Raw genomic sequence first — 23134 nt, 5'->3', positions numbered from 1 at the left:
AAATGGATCAGAACAACCCTCTCAGATCCCCTTCCTCTTCAGGAGCTTTGCACGATCACTTTACTATCATTCAATAAACTTTGCTTTGCTGCCCACCAGAAAAGGAAGGAAGGAAAGGAGGAAAAGGATCAAAAGGAAGGAAGGACAGATGAATGGATCAAACTATCCTCAGTACCAGAGATTCCATATCAATCTTTTCCTTTTCAAAAGTGCTAACATATTCAGAGAGGCTAAGTGCTTCCAGAGTTTCTTGCAAACTTAGGACTTCTTCATTTTCAACGTCAAGGTCACAAGACTCATCCAAAGTCAACTTTGGCTCTTCAGGCATCTTAAGGGAAAAAAAAAAATGTCAGGGGAACATTGCAAACCTCAGAAAAACTCCCATAAAATGTCTCCTGATCTACAGTAAATCCTAAACGAGTTTGCTCCATAGAGAAATCATAATTTTAGGTAGTTTATCATCCAAAGTTTGAATATTCTAAGAAAAGTATATCAACTGAAGAAATCACTCATTCCCATTTTCTACAATAATCTACTTAACATTTTTTTAATCATAAACTTTCTCTCACATTTAAATTTATAATCCAGAAGGGCATAGGACTCTTGATCTCAGGATTGCAAGTTCGAGCCCCACAATGGGTGTAGAGATTACTTAAATAAACTTTAAAAAAAAAAAAATTCAGGAAACAGTTCAGACTTTAGAAAACTGTTTGGCTTTATCTCTAATCTAAATGCGTTAAGTGGGCTATACCTGCTTTTCCTGAAAATGTGGCGGCTTCACAACTCCATTAGCTACAGCAAAAGGCCCAGGAGACTTTGACAAATTCAAATCTTTTTGATTAGACAGGATGTCAAATAATATTAGAGAACCTAAAAAAAAAATTACATTTTGCTTTATAATGACTAATACTTTTATACCACTAAGTAAATTCTCCTTTTTTCCCCAAAGTACCTAGGCAGAAGTCATACAAAAGTTAAATGTCAATCAAGATCTGATCAATAGTATTGTTTTCCCAAACATCGGAATAAATTAAAATATAAAGCATTCCTAGGTAACTAAAAAAGCAAAGGCAGAACCTAAACAACATATCCATGTCCACCCTTTATAAAACTTAAAATCTTTAATTCTAAATTTTGTATTAATAATGTCACCCTCGGGGCGCCTGGGTGGCTCAGTGGGTTAAGCCTCTGCCTTCGGCTCAGGTCATGATCCCGGGGTCCTGGGATCGAGCCCCGCATCGGGCTCTCTGCTCGGCAGGGAGTCTGCTTCCCCCTCTGTCTCTGCCTGCCTCTCTGCCTACTTGTGATCTCTGTCTGTCAAATTAAAAAAAAAAAAAAAATCTTAAAAAAAAAAAACAATAATAATGTCACCCTCACTAAAAGCAGTGATAACTCAATAAAAATTATGTTTAAAGTGTGAATATTTGACATTTTACCTAAACTGTGACCAGCAACAGAGACTCCTCCTTTGAAGTCTGGATTCCGACTCATAAAAAGTGCATGCAAACGGTTTATCTCCATTCCCACTTTTTCCACGATTGTCTGACAGTAGGTGGGGCTATTGTAAAATAAAATATCTAGCAAGGTTTCATTGGTAAAATGGCGAAACCGACCAATACTTGGTAAAGTAATTTTCTTAATGTTCCTGTTTTAGAAAGAAAAAAAGTATATTCAGTCACTAGCCACCTTACATCCACAGACGTTTTTAAAGCTTAGACAGTGATTTCTAATGAGTATAAGAATCCCACAGACTAGCGCGCCTGGGAGGCTCAGTCATTAAGCGTCTGCCTTCGGCTCAGGTCATGATCCCAGGGTCCTAGGATCGCCCTGCACAGGGCTCCGTGCACTGCGGGAACCCTGTTCTCCCTCTCCCACTCCGCCTGCTTGTGTTCACTCTCTCGCTGTGTCAAAAATAAATTTAAAAAATCTAAAACAAAAAAAACTTACAGACTAATTACAAGTTGATTCTGTAGACAAAGTTATTATAAATGAACCAAGATAAAGCAAAAAGGTCTAAGTGTGCGTACAACTATACTGTGACTTTGGGGATTCTCCAAAGAGTTATCACATAAAATAAGGCATATGTAAAATTTTTAATTTATTTTTCTCCTATTCTTCCATTTTTCTTGCAATTAACTGGAAATCAGGATACCTGACAAAAATTGCGGTAGGAAGGACAACACGGAATATAACAAGGAATCAGAAAGGAGTTTCATGCACTGAAAATCTTTCTTGATTTGAGAATATAGCAAAGTTCACGAACATCCACAGAGAAAGATTGCCCCTCATCATAATAGGACCTACCATGAAAGAATATACAGAATAACACAGAATGCTGTTTGTAGAATTAGTGTTATAAACCACGTGCCCTGAAACATTATAATCTTCACTAAAATCCAGATACGTTATTACCCCTGTGTCCTACGATAAATATTACCTAAATCTGTGTTTCTCAATTGAGAGTATGCAAAACAGAGTAGAGCACGCTTAGTTGTCACAGCGCCTACAGAAGTCACTGGCCTTTAACAAGGACTGGAGATATTTTTGGCTGTTGGGGGTCTGGCGTGTTGTCTAGTGGGTAGAGGCCAGGATGCTCCTAAACATTCTGCAACGTACAGGACAGCCCCTGTCTGAACTGCGACAGATTAGAACAGTATTCTCAAACTGGATTACGTTTCTCAGATTGCCCTAAATATTTATACAGACGTATGCAGGCGCACATGTGCACAAACACACACGCGTGTGCACACAGAAAAGTGGCATATAATCATTAACAGCCAGTGTTTAAATCATACGTCAGAGCAACTACATCATTTAAATACAGGAATTTTTTTTTTCAGCACATACGTTGAAGTTACAATAAACTCTTTCATATTTTGGGTTAAATTTTGAATCTAAGTTTGACTAAGTAAACAACGAGTTACCGAAGTCCACGCACCTGTCAACACCAGTGGCGTCCCCGCCCAAGGAACTATGCCAATGGACAGGAAGGAATTCCACTCTGCTTACTTTCCGATCGTCTAAAGATTTCTTGAAATGTGTCTGCAGCAATTTCAGAGAAACCACCCTAAAATCATCCACTTAAAAAAAAAAAAAATCAGGGAAGACAAATTAAATTGATTAAATTTCCTGACTTGATGGGTAGTTATCAATTCTCTCAAATACACTAGTACTTTTTATATAACAAACCTTTTAAGAAAAAAAATAAGAACGAAAAAGTCAGTCCAAAAAGGAAAAAACCCAACCTTTTGGAAACTTTTTTTTTTTTGTCAATGTCTTAGAGGAATGTATAAATGACTGAAAAATATTTAACTCCGTTCCTGGAAGGCACATGGCACTATGGGGACAGACTCTGGAATCCAACTTTCTGCCACAGGACCCCTGCTCGCAAACCCGTAGACCATGATACAGGAGAGGTTCACTTCAGCCTGTGGACTTCAGTGCCTCACCTAGGAGTGAGGAGAACAGCAACAGCACCTGTACCCCCAAGGTTTATCGTGAAAGGTGAGTAATACGATATGTGCAAAATGCCTGGCACAAATCAGGTATTCAATAAATATGAATTATTATTATATAGATATGAAAATAAAACTTCAAAAATTTAAGTATACCAGGCACATTCATTGTTCCATTAAACAACTTTCAAACAATTCACTTTAAATCAGTTCAATGCACAGGTATACCTAGTTGCCAAAAGTGCCTAGGCAGAGGCTGGCTGTCAGAAAGGCTAAATTATTTCCAAGATCCCGTCTAACACTTCAGTCTAAGATTTTAAGAGTTACATACATCCTAAGAGCAAATCAAGTATAAATTATTTCCCAGTGACCATTTAAATCTCCTCTTACAGTTCCTCGGACAATAGTAAACAGCTGGAAACCATCTTAAAAATTAACAGTTAAAAGTTCTTCTATTACTTCTCAATTCATTCCATGAAATAAAATGACTAACACTTACCACATTCAATAATGCTTCTAAAGCGCAAGTCACACACAGGTCCAATGCCATGCACCATGAACACCAAATGATCAACCCGAGGCATTTCCCCTACAAAAGAAATACATACATGCCTACATGCATACATACAACCTGGGAAATTGTTTGGGTTTTCGTATTTGAAGAGCAATATTCTAAATATCCCTTTTGTCACCACAGACTGGGCAAAGAAACTGAAGGCCCTTCCAAGCTAATAAGCTTCATTACTCTCCATGAAATGAGAAGAACAAACTCAAGGTCCATCCTGGCAAATAACAAGAAACTAGACCAAGAGATGGAGGAAGCACGCCACCTCTGATCCCAGAGGCTCTGAGCACATGATAACCAGCAGTTTTGTACCTACCGAGGCTCCATAACCTTCGTGATTTCTTCAGAACTCCCCAGCAGACTAAGCCCCACATGGAGAAGCAACATGCCAACACAGAACTTTAAAATACTTCCCCCAAGGGCGCCTGGGTGGCTCAGTGGGTTAAAGCCTCTGCCTTCAGCTCAGGTCATGATCCCAGGGTCCTGAGATCGAGCCCCGTGTCGGGCTCTCTCTGCTCAGGGGGGAGCCTGCTTCTCTCTCTCTCTCTCTGTCTGCCTCTCTGCCTACTTGTGATCTCTGTCTGTCAAATAAATAAATAAAATCTTTAAGAAAAAACAACAAAACTTCCCCCAATGGGGTGCCTGGTAGGCTCAATCAGAAGAGCATGTGACTCCTGATCCTGGGGTCATGAGTTCGAGCTCCACACTGGGTGTAGAGATTATTTAAATAAAATAAATAAAAATATCTTCCCCAAATCCTTCCCTTTCCCTATATAATATACATTCTACAAAGTGCAACATCTTCAAGTTATATATGGGAAAACCAAATCTTATTATTTTACTCTGGCATATAGAAACAACTATAGTTCAATCTATTTTACTCTGGTTATTTTGTTCACATTCATAATATGAGAACACTTACTTACATTTGTAATTTCGTAAGACAATAGAACAAAAATGAAATCCATAATTGTCAAAATAAAATCTGTATCTTCCATGGTGTAACAGGAGAAACCAAAGCCCATACACTGGAGCACTGGTTGCCCAAATAGGCCAAATCCTGCTCACCGCCTGGTTTTTACAAAGCTTTACTGGAACACGGCTACGCTCATTTGTTTACAGTCCATCTACAGATGCTTTCATACTACACTAGCAGGGCTGAACAGATGCAGCAAAGTCCATAGGGACTTCATGGCCCTTAACAGAAAAAGTTTGCCACCTTTCCCACTGGAGGAATACACACTAGACGAGACATGACCACAAAAGCCCAAAAATATTGCCAAAAGTCTAGTTTCAACCAGCAAAGCACTTCTTCAGAACAATACATTTTTTAGAATCTATGTCACACGGTTTGTATATCTTCAACAGAATTTAAATTTTAAAATAAACAGATATAAAAGTAATAGAATAAAAAGAAAGATATATGCCAACCCGGCTGATTTTTGCATGTTATGGCAGGTAGGCCTAAGAAATGCTTATTTTTTTGTCTCCCTAAAAAATGAGGCTAAAATAGAGGAGTCTAAAAATGACCTTGGCCCTAAACAAACTATACGCACCGTCAGGAATCTCATCAAGGTTATCATCAATTCCACGTTTCACAACCCTGGGCCTCGTCTGTCCATCTTGTGTGGTTCCCCATTCATCTGGCACTGACGAAGGCTGGAACTGAACAATAACCTTCAAGCCAGGACAGAAAGATTATGAAGACCTCATGAGCAAACTGATTTCCATGACAGGCTAAATAAATTATTTCAAGTCTGTCAAATAAATAAATAAAATCTTTTAAATAAATAATTTCGATACATAATTACTTCATAGTATCAACAGTTACAAGTCTAGTACTAGTATTATTCTCCCAAAACAATTTTGTAACAATCCTGCTAGGGTTCACATTAACCATTAAAACTAGGCAACTCAATACCACCACTTCCAGTGCTTACACTGGAAAATACAACAACTAAATCAGAAGCAGTACACCTTAAAAACGTAACATAAAAATCCAGGTTTATATATAACAAATTAAGAAAAATTACCTAGAATGGCGGAATCTTCCTCTTACAAAACTATTTAATGTGTAATTCTTTAAGTAGCAAGATTCCCAATTAATCTACTAATTAAATTTCAATGCCAAAAACTGATTTACCCACCACTTCTTAGGAAAAAATACATTCTGTTAAATCAACTAAATTTAGTCGCAAGTCACACAGAAATTTTTCTACTAAAAAAAAAAGGAGGCATGAAAGACAGTATGCCAAGTTTTGTGTTTGCCTCAAAAACAAATAAAAACATAAGTTAAAGTAATTACCATCAGGGGGAGAAATGGGAAATGCAGAGGTGAGAGGGTTTTATTTTTTATTTGACCCCTTTTTATACTGTTTAAATTCTGTTGGCATATAAATGTTTTTATTTCCGTATCAGTAAGAACTACGGAAATGATGACATGAAAATTATTTTTGTTTTCTTGTATACTTCTCTGACATAAATAGCCTGTGTTCTGAAAAATTACTGTATGCCAAGCGCTATGCTAGATGTTTTTGTATAAATTACTTCATTTTATCTAAAGTATGACCCTGGAAGGTGCTTACTACATGTGACGAACCTGGGACTCAGAGTGATCAGTAAGGTAAATGAAAGAATCCCGAATTAATATCTTTAAAAAAAAAAAACCAGTTCATGGAGACAACACTAGTAAGAAAAGGAAGGACATTATTTTTAAAAGCTGAAACAAACCACCATCAAGGGTAGGATGGACAAACCATGGCCTCCAAACCAAATGTGAGCTACCGCCTATATAAATAAGGTTTTACTACACTAGACACACCCCCCGCTTTGTATATTATCTGCAGCTGCTTTCAGGCTCCAGCGGCAAGCTGACAGCTGCAAGAGAGATGGCACAGCCTAGAAAGAATTAAATATTGACTCTCCCGCCCTTGACAGAAAAAGCCTGCTGACCTCTGCTCAAGTGCAAATATTTATCAAACAACTTCAGTGGTGCATAATGAGCTTTAGCTAACACGCTGCCATAAGCAGAAACTTCATGAGAAAAATTTAAATTTTATTTTTGTTTCTATGATCAATATATACTATGGTAAGCTTTTAAAAACAAGGCACTTCTTACAAATATATCCCTACAAAAGTTAATTAAGATGAACATGTATCGACCACATTCAGCAAAATCATTATTAAAATGAACTTAACATTGTTTTTTTTTTTTTAATTTAAGTTTTAATATCTTAAACAATAACATTACCTTTGGATTGTGCATAACGATTGTCTCTCCATTTGGGAACTCTAATCTACGATGCCACTGATTTGTGGTTACTGCTTTTTTATATTCAGCCTAAAATAATGGAAACATAATCCAGTAAAACAAATTTATACCACATTGAGAAAAAGTGTGGAACAAAAGTATAACTATGATGATAATAAAAATAACATAACAGAGACTCTCATGTACTAATCGCCACACTTGACAGTCACTTTATATAGGTTACCTTATTTAATTAATTACTCTCAATCACTCCTAAATAAGATTATCCCCATCATCATATAGAGGAGAAAACAAAGGTCTGCACAGCCTGCTAGTATCCTAGGGCCATTAAACAAAGTATCACAAACTGAATGGCTTTGCAAACAGAAAAGTATTGTCTCACAGTTGTGGAGGCTAGAAGTCTGAAGTCAAGCGTTAGCGGGCCATGTCGCTCAGAAACCTACAGCGAACTCCTTCCTTGCCTCTTCCTAGCTTCTGGTGGTTTACCAGCAATCTTTAGTGTCCTCTGGCTTACAGAGGCAACCCGCCCATTCTCTATTTTCACAGGGTATGACATCAAGTCATATTGGATGAGGGGCCCACCCTTCTCCAGAATGATCTCATCTTAGCTAATTACATCTGCAAGCACCCTATTTCCAGAGAAGATCACATTCAGAGGCACTAGGGTTAGGACTTTAACACATGTTCTGGAGGCTGCAAAGGACAACACAATTCAACGCCTAGTTCACAAGTTCACAGCTGCATAAGATCACACACCGTGGAGGAGCACGGCAGAACTGCAGCTCACTCCCACCCTCAACCTTCTGACTCCAAAGACATGACTGTTGAGGGGCACCGGGGTGGCTCAGTCAGTTAAGCATCTGTCTTTGGCTCGGGTCATGAGGGTCCTGGGATTGAGCCCCACATCGGACTCCTCGCTCAGTGGGGAGCCTGCTTCTCCCTCTGCCTGCTGCTCCCCCTGCTTGTGCTCTCTCTCCCTGTCAAATAAATAAATACTTAAAAAAAAAAAAAAAAGACTGTTGAACTATTTCCTTACTCTTCCTCTAGGTAGTACTCTGTTTCCAACAAGGAAAAAAAAAAAAAGCCTGAGGGGCTCTTGGAGAGACTCAAGATGAGGTAATGCAGAACCGCTGCTTCACCCACTGTCTGAATTTTTTTTTTTTAAATTATTAACAATGATTACTTGACAATCATGTCAAAATAGATGAGTTTCTTTTTGTCTCCTGGACAATCACTGATTAATGATTCCCCTCCATCAGCCTCTATCCCTTCGACTCTTCCTCAGTTGGCTTTTTGTAATTTTTAACATATTTATAATTTTTAAAGGCAAGATTACAAATAAAAATGTTTAAAGAAAGAAGTTTCACTATCTTAAGAATTCTTTGCACTTTTTCACATCCCCTTTCAATCCACAGCTTTAGAATAAATGTTGTCTGGTAGAGCCAAGTTTCCACATGGCATTCTTTTAAAGGGTCTTGGTTATTCTTGACACTTTGACCCTCCATATAAAATTCAGGAGCAGTTTACAAATTTTACCTTAAAAACTCTGATGTAATTTTGATTGGGATTACATAAAATCTATAAAATAATTTGGGAAGAACTGACATCTTAACTGTGCATCTGTGAACATACTTAGCTCCATTTCTTGAGATCACCTTTTATTTCAATTCTGTTTTATAGTTTGCGTCCACAAGTTCCCATAGGTAATTGTCAGACATTTTCCTACATAGCCTATAGTTTTGTTAGTGTTATAAATAGCATCTTCTTTTTATTATGGGTGCTAGCTTTGTCTGTCTGTTCTTTCTTTCTTTCTTTCTTTTTCTTTCTTTTTTTTAATGAAAGCTCCATGCCCAGTGTGGGGCTCGAACTCACGGCCCTGAGATCAAGAGTCACACAATTTACCAACTGGGCCAGCCAGGCGCCTCCCTCTAGTGAGTTATTTCTATTATACAGGAATGCCATTAATCCGTATATGATGATTTTATACCTACAGACTTGCAGTGCTAATGGTATTTCTAAAAATTCTCCCAATTTTCTATGTACCTAATCATGTCATCACCAAAGAGAAGGTGTTTTCTGTTTCCAACTCCTCTGTTTTGTCCCAGTGCTCTGATAGTATGGGATCACCTACACGATACTGAGGAATATGTCCGCTTCTCTTCTTCTCATTGGCTTTCTCATCTCCTAACCTCCTCTGCATCTTCCCTGATCTGGTTTAAGCATCATGAAAGATGCTGAAGAGGAGCTAAGATCTCCCTAGATTATGACCAGCCGTGTGCTGTTGCGATGGTCAGTCCGTAGACAGCTGCCCCACTCTCAAAGCCTGTGTCATCCATTTGCAACACGGTTGAGATAAAGTGAATACGCTTAGATACTGCTTAGACTTTATACTATAAAGTATAAATATATATAAAGCATACTTTATACTATGTGCCTCAGCTACAAAATAATAGGACTAAACTTGGGATGTTATACCTTCAGTAGGGTCCTACCAGAGAGACCAAAAATTATAGAATTATAGCATACATTTGCTTAATCATTTCGGTCTGAAATTATGCAACAGGTATCAGCATTCTTTTACACATTTTTTTTCCTCATTCAAATAACTAAGATTATGTTTTAGGAGAATGGTGCCTGCTGGTACATGATATTTCCAAGGACAAAATTAATTTTATGCCTTCCTTTCAGTCTTCGCTCTTCTTAACTGGGTTCTGACTCTGTTCTGTATCAGTGTTTTTCAAACTGTGGGTGATGATAAGTAACAGATTATAAAATCAGTATTTCAAATGAAACAGAAAATATCAGAGTGGCACCCGGTAAGTCTAAGTACTGCTCTACGGGCCTTAGTTTTTAGTGGGGTGTGAGAGCAGGCTGAGAGCAGCTCACAAGCACGCATCACAACTCTTCCCAACTGCGGCTACTAGCGTCCTGTTGGTAGCTCAAAATTGCCCATGGAGGGAGTACGTGTATCATGGAAATCAGCAAATTCTATAAGTCAGGGGCTTTTATTCCCCAGAGAGTCTGTTACCACACATGACTATTTCTGATAACTAAGTACATGTGTGTGTATGTGTGTGTGTATAAAATATGTATACTAAATTTTAATGTCAAATGTATTTTTTACTATAGCTTGAAACAAAAAAAAATGTGAACCCTGTGCTCTCAACAAGCTTCTTTTCCAATTTACTTTCCCCAACTAACCTCTGTCTTATTTTAGGCCGACATTTATCTTTCAGTGTCAGTTTGGTTATAAAATTGTTTTTCAGAGTCACTATTATAGAGATTAGTATTTCCAGAACAGGTACAATTGATAATTCCTAAGAAATGCATTTAGAGGGACGCCTGTGTGGCTCAGTAGGTAAAGCATCAGCGTTTGGTTCGGTCATGATCTTGGGGTTCTAGGATCGAGCCCCACGTCAAACTCCCTGATCAGCAGGGAGTCTGCTCCTCCCTCTGCCCCTCCCCCTGCTCATGCTCTCTCTATAACAAATAAATAAAATCCCTTTAAAAAATGCACTTATGGGGGCGCCTGGGTGGCTCAGTGGTTTAAGCCGCTGCCTTCGGCTCAGGTCATGATCTCGGGATCCTGGGATCGAGTCCCGCATCGGGCTCTCTGCTTGGCAGGGAGCCTGCTTCCTTCTCACTCTCTCTGCCTACTTCTCTGCCTACTTGTGATCTCTCTCTGTCAAATAAATAAATAAAATCTTTAAAAAAAAAAAAAAAATGCACTTATGGGGAGCCTGGGTGGCTCAGTGGGTTAAAGCCTCTGCCTTCGGCTCAGGTCATGATCCCAGGGTCCTGGGATCGAGCCCCACATCGGGCTCTCTGTTCCGCGGAGAGCCTGCTTCCTCTCTCTCTGCCTGCCTCTCTGCCTAGTTGTGATTTCTCTCTGTCAAATAAATAAAAAGAAAAAGAAAAAAAAAAGCATTTATAATTATTAAAAAAAAAAAACAAAATACACCACAAGTCTACACTATTATGTTAGAAAAATATATATATATATGGATAGATAACTGTTGAAGAAAATATTTTTTAAATATAAGGGATCAATATGAAAAGATGAAACGTTAAGATTAATGTGATTTAATTTTTTTCTTATCTATTAAATATTATATCAAGCACAACAAAAATTTAATAATTAATAGTTAGCTGTTAAACTTGACTATCAGCTCCCAACAAAACATAAAATCTAGTCCTTACTTGAAACTATTCAAAATATGAACTAGGGAAGGTTAACATTTTAGAGGCCACTTTTACCGATAACATAGTATTGTTTTAATGTTTTCTGTTAGAACAGGTTATCTAAGTTTTAATAACTACAACATTAAACAATAGTAACTACAGTGTTCTGTATCTCATTTCCATGAATGCAAATCGAATTCACCTAACTTATTTCCAACATTTCATTCAACCACGAAGTAGACTTCCAAGACGTTAACACAATTATGTAAAACATTACCCAGTAGTTTTAGAATGGCTAGTAAATCTTGAGACACATGTTCCTTTTGTTTTCTATTTATTTTCAAAAATCAGAAGTTAATCCCAAGCCTTCTACTAAACAGTAATTTGAAAAGCATCCATATGCTTGGCAACTGCTGTTAACAACAGATCCCAGCAGACTAAGTTGATTTGAAGGTTTGCTACGAGTACCTTTTTAGATTTGTGATATGTCCCTGAAAAACAGTCTGTCTTCAGACAGGGAGGCCACAGTTAGTATCTCATGAACAATGGCACCACTTAAAAAGCAATCCTCTTTGTGAACAGAATCAAAACAAGCTCTTATCAATAAAGCCAACTCTCAGGGCACCTGGGTGGCTCAGTCGGTTAAGCTACTGATTCATGATTTTGGTTCAGGTCATGATCTCCGGGTTCTGAGATCAGGTCACCATCTCAGGGTTCTGGGATCAAGCCCCAAGTCAAGCTCCACGCTCAGCAGGGAATCTGCTTGAGATTCTCTCCCTCTGCCCCTCCCTCACACACTCACATGTGTGCACATTCTCTCTCTCCCTCTGCTCTAAAATAATTCTTTAAAAAAAAAAAGTCAGGTCCATTGTGAGTGGTGTTACAGGAGGCTCCAACATATACAAGGGCTTATGTTTTTTAAAGAAACAGGTAAAGGAAACAAGCCCACATACCTCTAGTTTTTCACTGAACTCCTCTGTATAGGGAATAAATCTGCTGTCCGTGTCCCCTTTGTAGAACCAAGTACAGCGTCTCACTTCAGCAGGCTCCTCCTCCCAGTACACAGCCTTCCTCACTCGGTCGTAGAGATACACGTCATAGCGCCCTCCGTCTGTGCCTAGAACCACGCTCTCGGGGTCCGGCTGGACTGGGGCACAAAGTTCACATTTTAACCCAACAGTAACAAGGAATGTTAAAAAGTAATAAATAATGAATATGGTGATTGGCTGATCCTAAAAGACAACTACATTCATTTTTGTTTAAAAATAGAATTTTAAGATTAATTTGTGCTGTCCAAAATTAGGACTCTTCTTAACTGAAGAAAAAAAGAGCCAGAACGAAGTTTTAAAACATAATCATTTAAGGGGGTCCTGGATGGCTCAGTTGGTAAAGCATATGCCTTTAGCTCAGCTCAGTTGGTAAAGCATATGCCTTTAGTCATGATCCCAGGGTCCCAGGACTCAGTCCTGCATTGGGGTCCTTGCTCAGTAGGGAGGCCGCTTCTCCCTCTCCCTCTGGTCCCCACCCAGCTTGTACGCGTGCAAATGCACACATGCTCTCTCAAATAAAGAAAATCTTTAAAAAAAAATGACCATTTAAAAAAAAATCATAAAATAATTCAAATAACTGCCAGGTTTTCTTTTTTTAATCAAAGCAGCAATGTTCCATAAAGTATATTTCTAGGGGGTATTAACAAGTGATTTTTTTTTCTTAAGATTTTATTTATTTATTTGACAGAGATCACAAGTAGGCAGAGAGGCAGGCAGAGAGAGAGGGGGGAAGCAGGCTCCCAGCCGAGCAGAGAGCCCAATGTGTGGCTCGATCCCAGGACCCTGAGATCATGACCTGAGCCGAAGGCAGAGGCTTTAACCCACTGAGCCACCCAGGCCCCCCTAACAAGTGATTTTTAAGTCCCATGATGAATTATTAGGATAGGGATGCCTGGGTGGTACAGTTGGTTAAACATCTGCCTTCAGCTCAGGTCATAATCCTAGGCTTCTGGGATCGAGTCCCACATCAGGCTCCTTGCTTAAGCATGGAACCTGCTTCTCCCTCTGCCTACCACTCTCCCTACTTGTGCCCACTCTATTTCTGACAAATAAATAAAATCTTAAAAAAAAAAAAAAAAAAGAACTATCATCAGGATAAATACACATATTTCTATACTCCCAATTCTCAGAGAGCCTGAAGACTACAGTGTACTATCTCAAAAGGTGAATGGGGTTAAATCATTTCCAAAACTCACCTGACCAGAGAACACTTTTCAGAGCATCTTCAGGAACAAGAGTTCCAAAGATGTCTTATAAATGACCAATAGCTACAAATGAATAAGGGAAATAGAAAAATTGACAGCCACATTATGTGAACTAGTCTATTTCTCTAACTTAAAACACCTTTAAACAAAGAAGAAAATTATTAAAACATTTCTTAAAAACCTTGCTCAAATAACTCAGGACTTGCATTAATATCACTGTCTTAAGGTACCGAGTCTGGTGGAGTCTACAGGGACTACTACAGGATTTGACATTCACAAAAAAGAAGCCGTGGATAAATACTCTTTATTTCTGTTCTTCCTAAAATCAGATACGAATGTATCTGTACACGATCAGAACTTACCTGAGTTATAGATTTCTTCAAGATTCGAGGAGTCAAACATACTGAAAGGCATCCATAGTTGTTTGTATTCTACCTCTTTGCAGTAAAACCAGTGAGGCTGAACAGGTTCGTACTGGTTTTGAAGTAGAAAAGGGGATGGTGCTTGCACAGAGGGACCTGCCGGTCGAGCCAGGGCCTGCTGCTGCGCTGGAGGGGTCAACCCTGCTGGCACTGAAGGAGGAAGCTGGAGGACACCAAAAACGTTAGAGAACTGTGTTTGTCCAAGAAAACAATTCCATATGCCTCGGACCCAAAGTGACATTAGTAATGATTATCCTACATGTATTTCTAGACAACTGTTCCGTTTAATAACTAGACCTGAAAGCAACTAAAATTTTTTATAAATCTAACAAATTCCAACACCAGTCTTAAAAGTAAACTGGGCTTTCGCAAACTCATGGCAAAATAAATTAGCACCTTCATAGAAATCAACCTAGCAGTGTGTCTTCTACGATTTAGTAAGTCTTTATATCGTGCACATTCCTTGACCCTACCACTCCATTTCTAAGAACTCATCCTAAAGATTTAACTAAACAACAAGTAAAAATTTACCTACAGAGATGTACACAATAGGTCATTTATAACAGAAAGTCACTGGACACAATCTAAATGTCTTACAGAAGGGTGCCTGGGTGGCTCAGTCAGTTAAGCATCTGCCTTTGGCTCAGGTCATGATCCCAGGGTCCTGGGATCGAGCCCCACATTGGGTTCTCTGCTCAGTGAGAAGCCTGCTTCTCCCCCTCCCACTCTCTTTCCCTGCTTGTGTTCCCCTGCTTGTGTTCTCTCTCCTCTGTGTCTCTGTCAAATAAATAAAATCTTCAAAAAAAAAAAAACAGTCTTACAGAGACCTGATTAAATAAATTATGTTACTTAAATCCTGAAATTCTCTAGAGCCATTACAAATGTTGTAGAAAAAATGTTAACATCTAAAAAATATGCATGGAAATATGTTTGTCTAGAAAAAAATATAACAAAGACATAACAAAATGAAAAGATGGGATACAGAGAAACAATTTTTAATCATTTGACTTTTCTACATTTTTCAAATTTTCTGTACTGGAAATACTTTTAAAATCAGAGTATAACCATTTTAAAATTTTTTAATCAAAAATCATTTTGGAATGTAGCAATGTTAAAGCTACTGAGGGGTTAACTGTACAGTGCTTACATGAAAGAACTTTCTTACTCTTAGAAGATATGTACAAGGGGCACCTGGCTGGCTCAGTTGGTTGAGCATCTGCCTTCGGCTCAGGTCATGATCCCAGGGTCCTGAGATCAAGTCCCACATTGGGTTCCCTGCTGAGTGGGGAGCCTGCTTCTCCCTCTGCCTCTTCCCCCTACCTGACTTGTGCTCTCTCTCTTGCACACTTTCTCTCTCTCAAATAAATAAATAGAATCTTTAAAAAAAAAAAAAAAAGAAAAGGAAATACCCATGAAAATATTTAGGAGTAAAGAGTCATCATGTATTCAACTGACCAAGTATTTCCCAAAACAACAGCACACATACATGGTCAGAACAGGAGAGAGAGGATGACCAAATGCGTGCGAGTGCACGTGTGCTCAAGTGACAGAACAAATGGGGTAAGATGTAATGATAGATAAATATGGGTTAAGGGTACTGGGTGCTATTTGTATTTTTGCAACTTTCCTTCTTCTTCTTCTTTTTTTTTTTTTTTTAAGTAGACTCCATGCCTAGCACAGAGCTCAATGCAAGGCTGAAACTCACGACACTGAGATCAAGAGCTTAGCTGAGATCAACTGAGCCACCCAGGAACCCCTGCAATGTTCTTTTAAGTCTGAAATTACCACTTTTAAAATTCTTAAATTATATATCTTTTCAAGAGTTTAATCAGCAAACAGTATGTTAACTACCCCGCACACTGTGATTCCGGTTATGTTCCAATATGCTGAAATCTAACACTGCCGAGAGTTTACATGTTGAAAGGATTTAAATTAAACAATAAAACAGAGGCCATTCTCTATCCCCAAGAGAGAAGTGAGGTTATACTCTAACAATAATACTGCTACCCTTGCCACACTGGGTTGCGTTCTTAATTCTTCCTTTTAATCACTTCCCTTTCTCTGACTCAGGTGATTTCCCTGTGGAAGTCAGCTGAACAATTAGCTGGGAAAAGAGCATAAGGGAATTTCATAAAATTTACCCAATGCAAATGTTGTTCCATCACCCTCCTGGGAGAGAATCTGACTGTCTAGACCCAAACTTCATGATGTAAATAAAAGAAATTATTGGAGTGATCAATTTTAGTTCCTGTAATTGAATGGTTTGATTGAATAGAATAATTAAAAAGCGAGAAGCTGGCAGTCTGTTCCTAATTGCTTCAACTCTCACATATCCCCAGATGACATTTATTATTGATCTCTTACACTAAAATCTGGGAATACTGACATGCAGTTAACTCATTAAAATCAAGAACTACTTCCATACACTAATAATATAAACCAATATATGAACCATTTGACGAGCTACTTTTGAAAGAATGTTTCCTTCACAGCACGTAGCTTACAAAGAAGGGCCTCTGAAAATAATTTGTCATCACGTTGATTATTAAAAGTGCAGTGTTTTAAAAGACATAGGCTAAGATGACAGACAGATTAAAAAATCAGAGTGAATAGTTAGGATTGAACAACACGTCTCCTACCGGTGGCAAAGACCCTCCAGGCATCTGGTACATCTGCACAGGGGGCCCCGGGGCAGGAGGATGGGCGGGATGGGCTGGTGTCTGGCATTGCTGCAGCTGCGGTGGTGCAATGTAAGGATTGGCCCTGCTGCTCACAGGGGTATGACGATATGGATTGTGTCCTTGTTGGGGTGCTCCTTGCGGTGGGCTCCCAAAGTTGGAAGGAGGGAGACTACCCGGCTGAGAAGGCAGGTAAGCATTCATTCCCATCTGTGAAGGTGGAGCACCATACTGAGCCTTCGAAAGGGGCGGTGAACACGCATTCAACACATCCTGGGGTCCAGATGCAAAAGGGAGAGCAGCAGGGGACTTGGAGAATGCGGAGTGTCCAGCTGACGTCGCCACAGTCGTTAACGGTGACTGTCCAATATTCCCAAAAGGATCACTACTGCTTGATACCTGAGAGAAGTAACTAAATGTCTGTGGGGTAGACGTGTGAGCGGAAGTCTGACCGAGGAAGCTATCCTCCTCACCGACATCCGTGGAATCCTCTGAAAGGGAACAGGAGAGCAAACGGTTTAACGGGTCATCTCCGGCTCTGCAGAGAGGATCCAACACGGCAGATCTAGTAACTCTACCTCATTTTGTTGTTCTATTTCTGCATTACAGGAAAAAAAAAAGATGAAACCCTTTTTTTTTTTTCTTCGAAATGAAAAACCGGAAAATACGAATAAGAAACAAGAAAAAGAGGGGAAAATTCGATTTCATTTATAAGCCAACCTCTCAGAGATAATCAATCACTTTGGTACATGACCTTTCACATTTTTTTAATAAATATCATTAAGTACTTATTTTGTGAATATATATAGGTCACACCTATTTGTTTAACAATGTTTTCAAGAAGGGAAATGAAATTTGTATCTACAATTTTTATATCTCATTTTTTCCTGGTAAAAAAATAATTCAAATATTAATCTACTACCAAATTACACATAATTTTCTTTCTACAGTAATAAGAAACTTAAGTGCAGGGGCGCCTGGATGGCTCAGTGGGTTAAAGCCTTGCCTTCTGCTCAGGTCATGATCCCAGGGTCCTGGGATCGAGCCCCGCATTGGGCTCTCTGCTCGGCAGGGAGCCTGCCTCCTCCCCTCTCTCTGCCTGCCTCTCTGCCTACTTGTGATTTCTGTCTGTCAAATAAATAAATAAAACATTTAAAAAAAAAAAAAAAGAAACTTATGTGCAGATATGACTGTGTTGACTAGAAGGGTGTGTTTCAGGACTCCTACCTACTACAAAGCATTCATTGTACAAATGAACATGTGGTATTTGTACTCCCAAGGCAAAGTAGGTCAACCATTTATTGCCATACCTAAAATCACACAGTATCACATCCAGATAACTAGCCTTTAGAGAATGTCAAATGGTGAGAAAACTCATTTTCTAACCAAAGGAAGTTCTCTTCACTTCCCTTTGCCAAAAATGATTTTCACTGCAGGTATTGTCAACCCCAAATTATCTTCTCTTCTGCAACCAAGCTGTAAAATAAAAGCCTGTTCCCTGGGACGCCTGGGGGGCTCAGTCAGCGAACTGTCTGCCTTCAGCTCAGGTCATGATCCTGGGGTCCTGGGATCGAGTCCCTCATTGGGTTCCCAGCCTCTCCCTCTCCCTGCTGCTCCCCCTGCTTGTGGCCGTGTGTGTGCGTGTGCGCACACACACACTCTCTGACAAATAAATAAAACCTTAAAAAGAAAAAGAAAAAAGCATGTTTCCTCTATACCACCTAAAAAGTCCAGCCTCTTCTTCCTTACTAAGCTCTTATAAGCCCTTAGCTTAGCTTGTAGAAACTTTCCTCTTCCTAATCTTTTTCTCCTCCAGTCTCATTCCCTCTTATCTCCTGCTGCTGGAGGCGCGGAGCCCAACAGAGAACCCACACCCAGCACGTGGCACGCTGTGATCCTTGGTCCCGAGTGGACTTTCAAGCTCCAGGATCCTTCTTGACCTCTGCTGAAGGAGGCCACTGGGCTCACAGAGATTCTAGCTTGAGCTTCTAGGTTGCTCCCATTGTATTTCCCACACATCAATTTAACCAAAATACTCCATTATTTAAAATACTCCTCTCGGTTGTTTCTTTGTAACTAAAAATAAAATATCACCTCCTGCACTGAAGCCCTTTGTCTGCTGGTTCTACTCTCATTTTCAGATTTATTTCCAGTTCCCACTCTCTCTTTTCAACTGCCTGGACCTCACTTATCTGTATTTCTCACTTGTCTGTATTACCTCTCAACAACTAAAAACATGGAGTGGAGAAAACCTCTGTAGTATCCTTCTTCCTTTAAGACAACTTGGGATCAACCTGATCTAAGAAACTTTTTTCTGATTAGCATCCATTGTAAATGAAATGCTGATCTCAACGTGCTGCCAGCTCACCTCGGGGGCACGTTCTAATTACACGTGGACACATTTGGTAAAGACACCCACAACTTTAATGGGCACTTGTACACGACACTCCCAACTCTGTCTCAAACCGATACTGTTCTCAGGTGTTCCAGAACCTATTACCCAACTGCTTCCTCGACACTTCTGGCAGCTCAACCACATACACCTCTGACTTAGTAAGCCTGGAAATGAATTAACACCTTAACCGTCTCCCTTCTTGCGCTTTTACCACACGATACTATCTCAACAGATGTTTGTCAACATCCATTCAGACACTCAAATCAAAACATCTCTAGACTCCTCCCCTCCCATCCTTTCTCAATTCCTTCATTTAATCATTCAGATACTCATTCAAGAAACATGTACACAGTATCCAGAGGCAGATATGTTGATTTCACAAACACATAACACTAGGTGCCAGACACTACACTCGGCACCTTACAAAAATCAATTTACTTCTCCTGACAGCCTTATGAGGCTGTACAGATAAGGAAAGTGTAGCACAGAGAGGTAAAGTAACATGCCTGAGGTCACACAGCAAGTTACCGGCAGAGCCTGGGCTGGAACACAGTCTGTGCTCCCAAATACCATACTCTGCGTTATGCCACACAATCATTAAACAGCAATACCCCTAGAAAATAATATAGAAGTGAAAGAGCTAGGGTGAGCATAGGAATGGGAACAAGGAGGATGAGGGAAAGCTTCTTAGACAAAGGGAAGCACTGTCTTGAAAGATGAGTACTGCATTCTGTACCTCTACTCTGCAAATATTACAAGTCTATCCCAGGAAAGGGAAGCTGTCCATCTAGGACACTCCCTACTGCATTCTAGTTGAGAAGCACTAACTTCTCTGCATTCCCTAGCACACCCGTAGGTGTTCAACAAAAATCTGGGTAATGTCAGTGCCAGCGTGCAGCGGCCAGCCCTCGGGACAGAGGGCTCCTTGGACGAAGAGCAAGCCTCCTGATCTAGCCCCCGCTTGGGATATCTCAAAGCCCCCGGGCCACTCAAATCTGGTCACTGATGGCCCTGACAAGCTACCCGGAGTCGGGTACACACGAAGGAAAACCTTCCACCCGACCCTCGTCGCCCCAAGCCCCCCGCCCGCCTCCCCACACACAGTCGTCCCACCGGATCCCCCTCTCCCTACTACCTCCGGGCAGGAGCAAGGAGGCCGAGGCAGCGGCGGCTTGGGTGACTGGGATGAAGGGCACGTTGAAGCTGAATTCCGTGGCCGAGGAGGAAAAAAGTAAGTTAGTGCCCGATGAGGAGGTGCTGGCGGGACCGCCGCCACCGTTAGGTTTCCTCTCGGCCATGGCTGCCGCCCACCGTCCGTTACACGTCTCCTGGAAGCCGGTGCACTACCACCGGCCGGAAACCGGTCACACTCGGGGCCAACACACTTCCGCACTTGCGCACAAGGCCCGGAACTCCGGGAGGCTAGTCAGCCTCCTTCCCTTCCTCCGGAAAGCGCCGCCAGAAAGCAACATGGCGGCGCTGGCTTCAAGCCCGATTCCTAGCACGTAATACTCCCCGGTGCTGCCGGGGCCGAGGCTGGGGCTGGAGCCTGGGAGTGGCAGTGCTGCTAATTCTGAATTTAGGCGCGAGCTGACGCTGAGGGTCGCGGGTTGCGGAGGGCACTCTGGGCTTCCTGAAAGTACGGTCGGGCGAGGGTAACTGGCAAAGATTTCGAAGGAACGGCAGAAGGCTGCGGGAGCAGACAGCGGAGTGCTACCCGCATTGGGAGGGAAGAAGAGGTGTGTGAGCCATTCGTAGCCAAAGTGGAGCCCAGTTCACCCACGCTCGTATTCACATCCAACCCGCCCACATGTCTTTCTGGACTGAACTGAACTCTTTCTGTTGGCCCAGAAATAGAAATGGCAAAAACTTTGGAAGTTTTTAAGCCGTGTTTAAAAGAGGATCCAGGGAATTGAAATTTAGAGGTGCTACTTTTAAAATAGCTTGCTATATCTGTCTGCAGTAATCTGATTAGCTGAATCCCAAAATGCACTGGGGATGATTTGATGTAATTGTCATCTTTCATGTAGTTGGAGATTATGAAACAAAAAGTAACAGATAAGTCGCTTTTTCAAGAGTGGGAGAGGAAGACAGACCCCGAAAGAGGCTTTGAAATAATGAAACTCCCCCCCACAGCTGTTCACACGCCTGTATAGAACCTATTTAATTAATTCAGTAACTTTTGAGTGTGCTTACTGTCAGAGATAAACAAAGCCAGACGCTGGCTAAAACAGTAAGAATAGATTTTACTCAGTAACAGCAATTACAACAGGAAAGAGGGTACATCGTGAATTGAACTGAACTTCCCAAAAGAAAAGACTGGAGACTTTCTAAAGACTGGGGTGCTATGGAGAAAGCATTGAGAGGTGCCAGGGGGTGTTAGTCCATGGGACTAGGCCACCTGGGTTTGTTAATTGGCATGTACCTGGAGGAGAAACAAACTTCTCATCTCTTTATGATAGCCAGTTACACAAGTTAGGGCAATACACCACCAGGCAGGGAGGAGATGGGCCTTGAGAAGACAGTTCTGTGTGGCAGATTTGCATCTCAAAATTATAAGGGATTGATAATTGCAAGTTTTCTAAAATAACTATGCTGAAAGGGAGCTCAGGGGCCTATATGCCTAGCACCAAGTTTGGGCTGCAACAAACTGTAAATTCCCCTGGCAATGTTGGGCCTTCTCACGGCAGGCATTTTAAGGAGGATTGGGGTCAGTTTAGGGACATGACCTTAAACTGCTAGAAGGTTGCTAAATTTGGTCAAGGAGAGTATCTTTGTCATTCCTATGGGGTAGGAAAGAGTATACTAAACATTGAGAGTACGGTGGTGTATAAGATAGATACAAGACCCTCCCTTCTTAGAGGTTATACTTTGGCCAGGAAGACAGAAAACCAAACACATACTGACAGTAAACTATACTGTGATGAAAGTTGTAATAGAGAAATTCCCAGTGTGTCGTGGGATATGGACACCATCAGGGGAGGGAGGCCTAACCCTTCTGTGGAGAAAGACAGCAAATATTTAGACCAATGAGACCATCAATAAAGGACCTGTGTAGTGTTGAATGACATGAAAACCTTCTTTGAAGAAAAATTAAAGTCAGAACCTGAAAGACAATGAGGAGAAGCTAACTGGAAATTTTGGTGGGGAGGCTTTGGAGGAAGCGGTAAGAGATCATTTCAGTAAAGTCGCAGTAGGTAGGGATACCCTGAGACACCATGTTTGGGTGTGAAAAGACACAAGTGTTAGAGATGGGCTGGAGCCCAATGAGCACCTGGGAGAAAGTTGGGAGATGAGAATGAAAAATTCGGCAAGGCCAGATGATGCAGGGTCTTACAAGTTAAGAGCAAAAGGGAGTCGAAGAAGGGTTGAAAGGAGGGCGGAGAAATAACATTTGCTTTCTGGAGGGTCCACTCTGATTTGTGTGCAGCAGCACAAAGGAGGAAGGAGCAAGCTGCAAGTAGGCAGAGCCACGAGCAGGCTGCTCCAGTGGACCCAGGCAAGCAGTGGCGGAGGCTCAGATTAGACCACGGCAGTAGGAATGAACAGAAATAGGAGTTACTTCTGGGGAAAGACGTCAGATTGAGCCAAAGTGTCATTTTCTTCCTCCCAGAGCCCTACTGAAAACACAAATAGGGGGGTGCCTGGGTGGCTCAGTAGGTTAAAGCCTCTGCCTTCAGCTCGGGTCATGATCCCAGGGTCCTGGGATGGAGCCCCATATGGGGCTCTCTGCTCAGCAGGGAGCCTGCTTCCCTTCCTCTCTCTCTGCCTGCCTCTCTGCCTACTTGTGATCTCTGTCTGTCAAATAAATAAATAAAATCTTAAAAAAAAAAAGAAAGAAAGAAAGAAAACACAAATAGGTGGGGGCTCCTGGATGGCTCAGTCTGTTATACCTCTGCCTTCAGCTCAGGT

At 40.8% G+C, this 23134-nt stretch overlaps 1 protein-coding gene across 3 annotated transcripts in view; it reads right to left on the bottom strand.

Annotated features, from left to right (window-relative positions):
* Positions 1 to 20581, bottom strand: part of LOC123955318 (SEC23 interacting protein) — a 40800-nt gene extending 20219 nt beyond the window's left edge. For all 3 annotated transcript variants that reach the window (XM_046027234.1, XM_046027233.1, XM_046027235.1), the window contains exons 1-11: positions 20358 to 20581; positions 16789 to 17318; positions 14090 to 14312; positions 12427 to 12620; positions 7271 to 7360; positions 5577 to 5697; positions 3955 to 4044; positions 2939 to 3080; positions 1437 to 1645; positions 752 to 870; positions 176 to 328 (exon numbers count right to left, since the gene is read on the bottom strand). In XM_046027234.1, the coding sequence (XP_045883190.1) occupies positions 176 to 328; positions 752 to 870; positions 1437 to 1645; positions 2939 to 3080; positions 3955 to 4044; positions 5577 to 5697; positions 7271 to 7360; positions 12427 to 12620; positions 14090 to 14312; positions 16789 to 17318; positions 20358 to 20520 (2034 nt within the window). In that variant the 5' untranslated portion in view covers positions 20521 to 20581. The remainder of the gene's footprint in view (positions 1 to 175; positions 329 to 751; positions 871 to 1436; positions 1646 to 2938; positions 3081 to 3954; positions 4045 to 5576; positions 5698 to 7270; positions 7361 to 12426; positions 12621 to 14089; positions 14313 to 16788; positions 17319 to 20357) is intronic.
* Positions 20582 to 23134: the final 2553 nt, after the last annotated feature.

The sequence above is a fragment of the Meles meles genome, chromosome 13 (genome assembly GCF_922984935.1).
Source record: "Meles meles chromosome 13, mMelMel3.1 paternal haplotype, whole genome shotgun sequence".
NCBI classification, from domain to species: Eukaryota; Metazoa; Chordata; class Mammalia; order Carnivora; family Mustelidae; genus Meles; species Meles meles.
Note: the sequence above shows the minus strand (reverse complement) of the source record. Positions and strands in the feature narration are given on the sequence as shown.